Below are 12352 nucleotides of genomic sequence, written 5' to 3'. Positions count from 1 at the left end.
ATAGGATTCCTTGAATTCCAGTTTAGCTTTAAGACCTACATTTCTATTCTAACTAAATCTTAAGCATTTGCCAATCTGTGGGAAAAACAAATGGTCATCCATATACTTTCTTAGGTGGAATACAGGCATTAGTACAGTCTTACATTGTAACAAAATGAGACTAGAGCTGGGCAGATACAACTTTTTATAGAAAGGAATGAATTGGATTCTGCCATTCTATACCCTGACCTGAAATTTCTTAATTTGTTTATTATTATTTTGGCTAATATGTTAAAATATGGATTCTTTTCCTTCTTCTAAAGTGACCAATACTTAAAATTTGGAATAAATGTTCATATTAGCAGAAGGGTTCCTATCATTCCTCTTTTGGCCTGCTAATGACCCACAACCCCAAGCCTCCAAAAACAGTTTTGATCAAGGTCATATAGAATCATTAGCTCAAGAAGAGGGCTGTTGCTAATAAAATAGCTGCTTTCCTATTTAGCTAATTCAGCTCTCCAGAACTTCCATCTGGATCTGTTCAATCTTCTTACCCAACAGTTTTGTGGGTCTCCATAAGGATGGTTCCATTTGGTCCTGGGACAGGCATGGAATTGTACCGAATGCTGACTTGTGACTTGCGCAGGAGGCCCTCTCGAGCTATCTTGAGTCCTTCGTAGAACATGGCTAGTAAAAACACTGCCACAAAAGCTCCAGCCATTTCTAAGTAGGGAGGGAAAAGATGGCGGTAATGTCAAACATGCAAAATCATTAGCTGGTGTGCTCTCCAAGCTAGGAAGACAACAGAGAAAAACTGCTACTCTTTTTTTTTTTTTTTTTTTGGGTTATGCCACTTGGCCTGCGGGGTCTTAGTTCCCCGACCAGGGATTGAAACTGGGCCCACGGCAGTGAAAGCACCGAGTCCTAACCACTGGACTGCCAGGGAATTTTGAAAAACCGCTACTCTCTACTCTTAATTTCAGAGTATGTTATATTGTTACCTCTTCAATCATACAGATGGAAGAGAAGAACTAAGATGGTATTAGTGAGGACTACTGCCTCCACTGCAGATCATACTCATTTTCTGATTAAGATACAAAAAAATGAACAACAATAACCTTTTGGTCTGGCTGCTTGATGTCATTAAATTACCTTGTCACACTGAAACACACAATGTAGAATACGCAAAAGAGGAATAAAACAACTTATTTTAAAGTGCTGACAATTTCTTGAATGGGCATTTCAATCTAAGTCTTTCACACTGTGAAGCATTGGTAACAATATGAATGTAGTCAAAACTGATTTAACATACTACCTGAATTAAATGCTTCCCTTCTTCCCAAAACAAATAGATTTTGTGGGTCCAAAGATTTATCTTGTACCTAAAGTGGTCCACCTGACTACTGAACTTGTGCAATTTGAATTTAAGGCACACCAACTCAACATTATAGACACACAAAAAATGGGCGATTAGCTACCCCAAAACTAGGACTGCCCTTAAGATGGGCCAAGAGTCGGGAATGATGCATACCAGTTTGGTAAGCTAGAAAGAGCACTGGATTAGGCAGGAATAGAAGCCCTAGGTCCCTGTCCTAGCTCTGACATACTAACTTTATGTGATTTAGGGCTAATCATTTCACTATCTGAAGCTTAATTTATCTGTAAACTGGAAGGATTGTACTTGATTAATAGTTTTCAAGCTAGGGTTATTTTGTGGTGTGTATATATATAATGCTTTTTATGTCATTTGAACTCCGACTGTAGTCTTATATCCAAGATCAATAATTTATCAAACAAGGAAACACTCTGGAAAAAGATGAAAGGAAATGGTCTGCAAAAGACTCCTACTGGTATCTAAATTATGTTTCAGAAATTCTAAAACATACACATGCTATTTAAGGGAGGTTTACTGTAGGACCAAAATAAGCACCGTGTATCCTTACCTTCCAGGTAGGAAATAGGAAGCAAGGTGATTACGATCATAACCATAATGACTCAGTAATTATGGCAGGAAGAGGTGTTGGGTTTCCAGATTCTTTGTCACTGTCTCTCATGTGAGTGTCACCTTCAAACAAAACCTGATGGCTTACTCACCTCCAGCTGTATTGATCACCAAACCAGAGAACAATAGTTCAACGTTCTTAAAGCCAAAGTAGAAGGTCATAGGCTGCCAGGAAACCAAAACGTGTCAATTAGAAACAATTGAAGCTTCTACATGAGAATTTCAGGTCAAGAAGCTTAGAACATTTAAAAGTAGCAGTTCTGGGTAATAAGAGGCATTCACTGAAGTGGGAGGCTTTCTCCCTCATTATAGTATAGTATTACCACAGGCACTTCTCCACATGTACTCTCCTTTGTCCCCACCATCAACGTTTGTCTTTTTCTCTTTTCTACACAAAGTGTAAAAGACCAGAACTTAATCCAGAAAAAGGTCAATTTTGACAGAAAGGAATACTGAAGAAAGAACCATAGAAATCTTGGTTCTGGTGTGGCTCTGAAACTAACCTGCCACATAATCTTGGGCAAATCACTTGACTTCTCTAGGTCTACCTTAGTTTTTTCTCATTGGTAAGTTGATCTTTAAAGACAATCATCTTCCAGTCCTAAAGTTCGATTATTTCTACTCCCCAAGTGGGTGGGAAAGGGCCTGGGCTGCCTCTCCTGTGGCACTTACCATCATCATCATCATGTGATCATGGGAGTGGGAGGCTGAAGAGGTCGGGTGATGGTGAGAAGGTGCCATGGTACTGTTGTCGTCCCCACTGCTCATCCCCATGTGGTGGAAATGGCCCATTTTTCCGGGAAAAGTTGAGTCAGCAGAAGATTCTTTTAAGAAAAAGAATTATATATAATAATTAAAAATACAAAATCTTGATTTAAAAAAAAATCTTCATGATGTTTTATCTTGTCCTTTTTTTTTTTTTTTTTTTGGCCAAGCCACACGGCATGCAGGATCTTAGTTGCCTGACCAGGGATCGAACCTGTGCCCCCTGCAGTGCAAGCACAGAGTCCTAACTACTGGGCCACCAGGGAATTCCCCAAATCTTGATTCTTGATAAATACTTTGTCTATGTGGGATTTCAGCCAGTGAATACATGCTCTCCTAGCCTCTTTACTCAGAATTATTTTTTATAATCTACAGATGGAAAGAGAAGTAACTGTACTAATAGGGATCACCTCTGGAGACTGCGGCAAAAGGGATTTGCACGTAGGGTTTCAGAAACCTAACTTTTTTTTTTTTTTTTTTTTTTAAATTTTATTTGTTTATTTATTTATTTATTCATTTATTTATGGCTGTGTTGGGTCTTTGTTTCTGTGTGAGGGCTTTCTCTAGTTGCGGCAAGTGGGGGCCCCTCTTCATCGCGGTGCGCGGGCCTCTCACTATCGTGGCCTCTCCCATTGCGGAGCACAGGCTCCAGACGTGCAGGCTCAGCAATTGTGGCTCACGGGCCTAGTCGCTCCGCGGCATGTGGGATCTTCCCAGACCAGGGCTCGAACCCGTGTCCCCTGCATTGGCAGGCAGATTCTCAACCACTGCGCCACCAGGGAAGCCCTAACTCTTTTTTTTTAAATTAATTTTTATTGGAGTATAGTTGCTTTACAATGTTGTGTTAGTTTCTGCTGTACAGCAAAGTGAATCAGTTATACATTATCAGAAACCTAACTCTTATCTGCAGAATTGTTCCTTTACTAGATATGTTCAATGTATGTTCAAATTTAAATATGAGATAAGGAGAAGAAAAGTATCTTCTTTGGGTTGCAGGAAACAATTTGTAATAATGGACAAATGGATGCCATTAATGAAATTTAACTGCTTTTCTAATCATAAATGTCAGTAGATAAAAAGCAAGTATTTCAAGATAATTCACCTAATTGGATGGCCTGTGTTCAATCAGGATATTAAGAATACATTTTCACATATAGGACAACCAGCCTTCAGCTAATTTAAATTAGAAGAAAAGGTCTATTGCTGCCCTAGGCAAGCAGTGTGCTCTGAATTTAGATACAGTATCAATCCCAGCAGGGCATTAGAGCTGAGAACACTGAAAACAAGGTATAAATTGGATATTCGCTATTAAATTAAGTCTAGACAACCTGCACATTCAGTCTTGTGTCTTTACTACCACTTCACTATTTTACTGCAAAAGTCCATCTGAGACATAATCCAAGGAGCAAAAACTCCTGTAGCTGGGGTGGGGAGTGGGGAGTTGAGGAAGGTGGCGAGGGAGGTGTTGGTGGATTCTCTTAGTGTCCCTCAACTCCAGTTTGTGGAGGAAAGAATGCTTTAGAAATTCCAAGTAGGTATTCATGTTCATGAGCCTACGTGTGCCTCTTATTATCAAGCTCTTACAGGCACCAAACTCTGAGCTAAGTGCCAGTAATTCAACAGTGAATAAGACAAACACGGTACAGGATGGAGAAACAATAAAGTAAACAGAACACTTTCATGGGGCGATTAGTGCTGTGATGGAAAGAAACAGGGTAATATGGTAGTATTACTAAGAGGTTGAAAAAAGGCATACTTTAGATAGGAAATTTATACAGATTCAGGGAGTCTTGGATGTCTAATCAAAAGCACAAATATTCAGCCATCTATTTTCCCCTCTTCAACTCCTATCCTATGATTCTATGACAGCAAGCTTAAAAAATAGGTTCTTAATTGGGACTTCCCTGGTGGTGCAGTGGTTAAGAATCCGCCTGCCAATGCAGGGGACATGGGTTCGAGCCCCGGTCCGGGAAGATCCCACATGCCGCAGAGCAACTAAGCCCGTGCGCCACAACCACTGAGCCTGCGCTCTAGAGCCCATGAGCCACAACTACTGAGCCCGAGTGCCACAACTACTGAAGTTGTGGCGTGCCTAGTTGTGAAGCCTGCGTGCCTAGAGCCAGTGCTCAGCAATGAGAGAAGCCACCGCAATGAGAAGCCCGCACTCCCTGCAACTAAAAAGAAAGCCCGTGCACAGCAACAAAGACCCAATGCAGCCAACATATAAATAAATTAATTAATTAAAAAAAATAGGTTCTTATTTCCAGCAAAGGAAAAGGCAAAGCATCAGTTACCGATAATCAAAATTCAACTCTGAATTTAAATAACTTTCATGCCAGACACTTTATTACTTCATAATTGGGGAGCTGGACAAGCTGGTATCATTAATACCATTGCCATAAAGGGACTAGATTGGAGGTACAAAGAGAGACATCATAAGATTTTTGTCCACAAAGGTTTTATAGCGAACAGCAAAATAAAAAAGAATACACACAAAAATAATCAACAAGTGAGAGCACACAAAAAGTTTCAATGATGGAACAAATGGTAAGAGGACAGCAGTTTTCAGATAAAGAAACATAGTAGGATGGAGAGATCAGTGGTATCTGAGTGATCATAAATTATGATGTTGAACCAAGCAAATGAAGTGAAATAAGAATGAAAAGCCTTTTGCCTGCCAAGAAAATTGATAGCACATCCTCATAAAGAGTAGAAGTCACAAATTTTGTTCTCTTCCAATAAGGGTCTAGAAAATGATTATATCATAAGAAAACCATAAAGGATAATTTCATTTCATGTTAGCAACATGAATCCTGGCCTTTGATTCAGTGAATATTGGTGGAGTGCCTTTTGGTGTAAGAGACTGAGGGACATACAGAGATGAACCAGACATAGACTCTTTCCTCATGGAGCTTCAAGGCTAAAAGCTAGAAGGGGAAACTGAACAGTCATAATTTTCATTTTGGGGCATAAGATGAAACGCAAAGGCCAATTTAAAAAGCAAGAACATAGCACCAGAAACTACTTAAGATTTGTACCCTTGATTTCCCTGATAAACTTTTATAGAGTCTTCCCATCAACAGGTTTTTTTGAAGACCCAAGGTTCCTAATTGTTCAGGCACCTCATTACCAATCAGAGACACCTGCTCAGTGAAGACCCGTAATCATATCTCTTCAGACATATCAGTGACCCAGTAATTCATATGCCCGAATCTCAAGAATGCCTTTCAAAGTATGCACCTATTTTGAAGTGTCATCTTGTAGGACACATTTCACATTGAAATATACTAGGAAATAGAGCAGGAATAGAATCTATTTCCTTTCATTGCCGATGGACAATGGATTTCTTTCTTCTTTCTTTTTTATTTTTTTTTTTTAAATCGGCGGTCCAGTGGTTAAGATTCCATGCTTCCACTGCACGGGGCACTGGTGCGTTCCCTGGTCAGGGAACTAAGATCCTGCATGCCCTGCAGCAAAAACAAAACAAAACAAAAAACAAAAAGCCTTTATCTTAATTTTTTTTTTTTTTGGCCGCTGCCATGCGGCTTGCGGGATCTTAGTTCCTTGACCAGGGATTGAACCTGGGCCCCCTACAGTGGAAGCAAGGAGTCCTAACCGTTGCACCGCCAGAGAATTCCCAACAATGGATTTCTTATAACAGAATCCTAGGCAAATGTCAGTTTTCTGTTAGCTTCTCTCCTGCAGAGTATGCCAGCCAAGACCACTTTCAAGCCCCTTTCTGCCTATCCTGTCTCCTGAGACCACAAAGTGACTATCGACACATGTGGATAGTTCATAATAGCTCCTTCTTCTAGCATAGAAAACTTCTTTGATTTTTAAGGAAATAGAAGACAAATGGTCTAGGAATTGGCTATAGAAAAAAATCAAGTATGAGTTTCTATGGAAATCTGTTCATACGAAATAGGTGAGAAGTTTATTTCTCAGGAAGGCTCTACACTATTCAGTTTTTAGGGAACATTTATCTTCAGCTGGGTACTTGAAGTTGGCTGTATGCCAACTTGTTTGTATTGCCCTGAATACTATTAGACATGGAAAATGAAATGGCACATTCTACATTGAATGCCATATAGCTTTGCACTTCTTTCTGCCTTCCGCTTTCCTCCATTTAATAAGTATGGTGCAGTATTTATAAAAATAGGTTTCAAAACTTCCTTGTATTCAAGGGTCTAATTCCTTCTCAGTCTACTTCTGAGGATCATGAAAAAGAAGTTTCCTCTGTTCCTGCCAACACTCCCCCCCAACACACGCATTGTAAAGCTTAACTAGAGGGCCAGATTCTTTGCAAAATCTAGCATCTCTAGAAAAATAAATATCAATTTATAGACAGAAGTTAGGGAATTAGCAAGAAGGCTAAATTCTGATACCCATTCTGAGTCTTAGCACTGACCTTACTTCTAACAGGTTTAGTCTAAACTTCAAATTCTCTTTTATTTTGCCGGTATTGCACAATGATGAATAAGAAACAATAATCCATAGGGGCTATGGAGATTAGACCCCACAAAAAGACTACACAGAAGTGGTCATACATCTGCCACATGGGCCCTCTCCTCCAGCTCAGACAGATGTAATCTGGAGTCTCAGGTAATTCTTTTGGAGACTGCCTCCAGTCTTTCCTGACTTCAATGATAAGGAAGAAAGTTTTTATTCTTAAAATGATTAGGGTCGGGACTTCCCTGGTGACGCACTGGATAAGACTCTGTGCTCCCAATGCAGGGGGCCCGGGTTTGATCCCTGGTCAGGGAACTGGATCTCACATGCATGCCACAACTAAGAGTTCGCATGCCACAACTAAGGAGCAGGTGAGCCACAACTAAGGAGCCCACGTGCTGCAACTAAGGAGCCTGCCTGACGCAACTAGGACCCGGCGCAACCAAATAAATAAATAAATATTTAAAAAAAATGATTAGGGTCATGTTCCTTTTTGGATTTGTAAAAACATTAAACAAAGGGAAATCTGTCTAGTCACTCTTCTGCTTTCTGTAGTCATTATTTATGATTGATGACACAAGCTTCTGGCAAGCACAGATAGGGGAAATTCAAGGTCAAAGAATAATATACTACCATAAACAGGGGTTCATGCTTATGGGCTATGTTCATGTGATCAAGCAACAAGTTTCACTGGACTAATCCTGCCTTTTTATGACCTGTATGGGGCCAGCAGATATTCTGAGATATGGCTCTGGCTTTGTTTCAAGTGCCTCTATAGGTGAACTTTGAAATTCTCCTATGGCTTTATGAATTCTGCACTTATGTTGTTCTTTGGGGGAGGGAGGTGGTAAAGGAGATGCAGGAATAAAGGGGAGACTTTGATATAATGCAATAACAAATAGGGCTTAGGTGCCTCTCCATAACTTGGCATTCCAGGCCAATACACTGGAGTTGTTTAGAAAAAAATGTAGTAGTTCCCAGGGAAGGGAAATACAATTTGATGAATATATATGGGGAAGACCCTTCCTGTTGATGGCTATGATGTTGTTCCACTCATCCTCTAGGCCCTGGCCTCACATTCTTACTCCAAATTGACTGGCAGAAAAGTGGTCATAATTGTTTGAATATAACCACACCATGCTTTGGATATTTTAGCTGCCTTTCCTTGGCCTGTGTCCTTCTTGAGGTGCAGTAATCATAAGGATACTTACACCAGTTTCATTTCCAAAAGGTATCAGGCTGAGTAAATCATAGGTTTACACAGGTTCTAGCCAGAACTGGCAAAAACTTTTGACTCCCAAACTTCTGCCGTATCAGTTCAGTAAAATCAGGCAGTAGAGGTAGTGAGAAGATAAGTCAGGCCAATAAGAAAAAAGGAAATGGAAAAGACCTTAAAAATCAAACACACACAGTTCTCCCCAGACTAAATTTGGCAGGTGATAGGAGTTGATAGGGCACTTGCTACAATCACAGGTTTATAAAGACAGAACTCTGGAGAATAACTGCCAAAACCCCACCACCATCACTACCACTACCACCAAAAAAGTAAAAAAGAAAGAAAGAAAGAAAACTTAGATTTTATCCTTTTAAAAATCCTTCAATAAAACTAAGGCTACCATTTTCTCTTCTAACTTTGTGCCTTTGTTGATAATAAAAATAATTCCAAGGGATCATCTACAACAACAACAAATTCTCACTTGCTTTTCTTTGTGTCAGTGGTTGGGTTGAGATGAGAAAGATGTTGATAGACCTGGCAAAGAATTAATTTAGTGATTACTTGCAGATTTCAATATTATTTTCTCTTTCTTCACCATATACCAAAACGAGCTCTACTGTAAGCAAATAGTGTAGGGAGCCCCGGAGAAAAGAGCCAGATATAGCTTTTTGATATAAGAGAAGCCATTTTAGGCCAAAGCCATCTTGTCATCTAAGCCAGGCTACCATGCTTGCCCTTGAAAAGGTCTCAGTAATAATGACCTTAAGGGAACATAAGAACAAATGACTGTTTATCAGGCAAGAGAAATAAAAATAGCAAAGATAATAAACCAGTTGCAGGATTCCTTAAAAGCACTTTTTGTGGAAAGAAACCAACCTATGCACAGTCTACATATTCAAGTAATAAGCAGAGTCTATGTCTGTATTACTCATACATCAGACTAATGGGATGCATCAAAAGTAACCAACTGCCAGAGACATAAAGGGGAAAACTACTTCAAACAGTTACACTTAAAACTTAAAGGGCCTTCATTTATGAATGGCCAATGATCTAGGCAAACAAGAAATGCTCCATGGACTGACAAGTTTTTAGAAGAATAAAAGAGCAGCTATAAATTAGTGAGAGTAGCTCTTTTACACAGAAGTTCTTGGCTAAGAATACCTATTTTAGTAAAAAAGACAATAACTCAGGAGCTGCCCTGAGAATCTCTTTCTAACTATCCACAGAAAAGACAGAAAGCAAACCTGTGATTCAATTCTAATCAGAATAAGACGAAGAAAGGCTTTGCTTCCGAATACTGGTTCAAGCTCACCCCCTTCTACCATAAATTTATCTTTCCAAAAAAAAAAAAAAAATTTTATCTTTCCATATGTCCACTCCACCTTATTAAGCTGTTCAGGCTGAGCAAAGGAGATGAGAAGCCTGTTTGGAGGAATTGATTACATGGAGAATTATACAGCTATATAATAATGGAGGGCTATCATTCTCAAGAAAAAGCATGCTAAGGACAAACTTAATTTTTTAAATACCCACTTTCCAATCTCTAAATCATCTATGCCTTCCAGGCAAACATGAATGGACCAGGCTACTACAATATAAGAAACAGGAGGATTGGTTCAAGATGGCGGAGTAGAAGGACGTCACTCCCTCTTGTGAGAGCACTGGAATCACAACTAACTGCTGAACAATCATTGACTGGAAGTCACTGGAACTCACCAAAAAAGATACCTGACATCCAAAGACAAAGGAGAAGCCACAATGAGACGGTAGGAGGGGCGCAATCACAATAAAATCAAATCTCATAACTGCTGGGTGGGTGACTCACAAACTGGAGAACACTTATACCACAGAAGTCCACCCACTGGAGTGAAGGTTCTGAGCCCCACATCAGGCTTCCCAACCTGGGGGTCTGGCAACGGGAGGAGGAATTCCTACAGAATCAGACTTTGAAGGCTAGCGGGATTTGATTGCAGGACTTCGACAGGACTAGGGGAAACAGAGACTCCACTCTTGGAGGGCACACACAAAGTAGTGTGCGCATTGGAACCCAGGGGAAGGAGCAGTGACCCCATAGGAGACTGAACCAGACCTACATGCTAGTGTTGGAGGGTCTCCTGCAGAGGCGGTGGGGGGGGGCTGTGTCTCACCGAGAGGAAAAGGACACTGGCAACAGAAGTTCTGGGAAGTACTCCTTGGCGTGAGCCCTCCCAGAGTCCGCCATTAGCCCCACCAAAGAGCCCAGGTAGGCTCCAGTGTTCGGTTGCCTCAGGCCAAACAACCAACAGGGAGGGAACCCAGCCCCACCCATCAGCAGACAAACAGATTAAAGTTTTACTGAGCTCTGCCCACCAGAGCAACAGCCAGCTCTACCCATCACCAGGCTCTCCCATCCGGAAATTTGCACAAGCCTCTTGGATAGTCTCATCCACCAGACGGCAGACAACAGAAGGAAGAAGAACTACAATCCTGCAGCCTGTGAACAAAAACCACATTCACAGAAAGATAGACAAGATGAAAAGGCAGAGGGCTATGTACCAGATGAAGGAACAAGATAAAACCCCAGAAAAACAACTAAATGAAGTGGAGATAGGCAACCTTCCAGAAAAAGAATTCAGAATAATGATAGTGAAGATGATCCAGGACCTCGGAAAAAGAATGGAGGCAAAGATCGAGAAGATGCAAGAAATGTTTAACAAAGACCTAGAAGAATTAAAGAACAGACACCTAGAAGAATTTTAAAGAACAAACAGAGATGAACAATACAATAACTGAAATGAAAAATACACTAGAAGGAATCAATAGCAGGATAACTGAGGCAGAAGAACAGATAAATGACCTGGAAGACAAAATGGTGGAATTCACTACTGCGGAACAGAATAAAGAAAAAAGAATGAAAAGAAATGAAGACAGCCTAAGAGACCTCTGGGACAACATTAAATGCAACAACATTCGCATTATAGGGATCCCAGAAGGAGAAGAGAGAGAGAAAGGACCAGAGAAAATATTTGAAGAGATTATAGTCAAAAACTTCCCTAACATGGGAAAGGAAATAGCCACCCAAGTCCAGGAAGTGCAGAGTCCCAGGCAGGATAAACCCAAGGAGAAACACGCTGAGACACATAGTAATTAAATTGGCAAAAATTAAAGACAAAGAAAAATTATTGAAAGCAACAAGGGAAAAACGACAAATAACATACAAGGGAACTCCCATAAGGTTAACAGCTGATTTCTCAGCAGAAACTGTGCAAGCCAGAAGGGAGTGGTACAATATATTTAAAGTGATGAAAGGGAAGAACCTACAACCAAGAATACTCTACCCAGCAAGGATCTCATTGAGATTCAACGGAGAAATCAAAAGCTTTACAGACAAGCAAAAGCTAAGAGAATTCAGCACCACCAAACCAGCTCTACAACAAATGCTAAAGGAACTTCTCTAAGTGGGAAACACAAGAGAAGGAAAGGACCTACAAAAACAAACCCATAACAATTAAGAAAATGGTAATAGGAACATACATATTGATAATTACCTTAAACGTGAATGGATTAAATGCTCCAAACAAAAGACACAGGCTTGCTGAATAGATACAAAAACAAGACCCATATATATGCTGTCTACAAGAGACCCACTTCAGACCTAGGGACACATACAGACTGAAAGTGAGGGGATGGAAAAAGATATTCCATGCAAATGGAAATCAAAAGAAAGCTGGAGTAGCTATACTCTTATCAGATAAAATAGACTTTAAAATAAAGAATGTTACAAGAGACAAGGAAGGACACTACATAATGATCAAGGGATCAATCCAAGAAGAAGATATAACAATTATAAATGCACCCAACACAGGAGCACCTCAATACATAAGGCAACTGCTAACAGCTATGAAAGAGGAAATCGACAGTAACACAATAATAGTGGGGGACTTTAACACCTCACTTACACC

At 40.2% G+C, this 12352-nt stretch overlaps 1 protein-coding gene across 3 annotated transcripts in view; it reads right to left on the bottom strand.

The window, feature by feature from the left end:
* SLC31A1 (solute carrier family 31 member 1) overlaps positions 1–12352 on the bottom strand; it is a 30610-nt gene that overhangs the window by 4380 nt on the left and 13878 nt on the right. For all 3 annotated transcript variants that reach the window (XM_057549425.1, XM_057549426.1, XM_007178189.3), the window contains 3 exons: positions 2654–2805; positions 2074–2146; positions 534–702 (listed from right to left, as the gene is read on the bottom strand). In XM_057549425.1, coding sequence (XP_057405408.1) covers positions 534–702; positions 2074–2146; positions 2654–2773 — 362 coding nt within the window. In that variant the 5' untranslated portion in view covers positions 2774–2805. The remainder of the gene's footprint in view (positions 1–533; positions 703–2073; positions 2147–2653; positions 2806–12352) is intronic.

This window comes from Balaenoptera acutorostrata, chromosome 6 (assembly GCF_949987535.1).
Source record: "Balaenoptera acutorostrata chromosome 6, mBalAcu1.1, whole genome shotgun sequence".
Classification (NCBI taxonomy): Eukaryota; Metazoa; Chordata; class Mammalia; order Artiodactyla; family Balaenopteridae; genus Balaenoptera; species Balaenoptera acutorostrata.
This window is presented reverse-complemented; position numbering and strand designations above follow the sequence as displayed.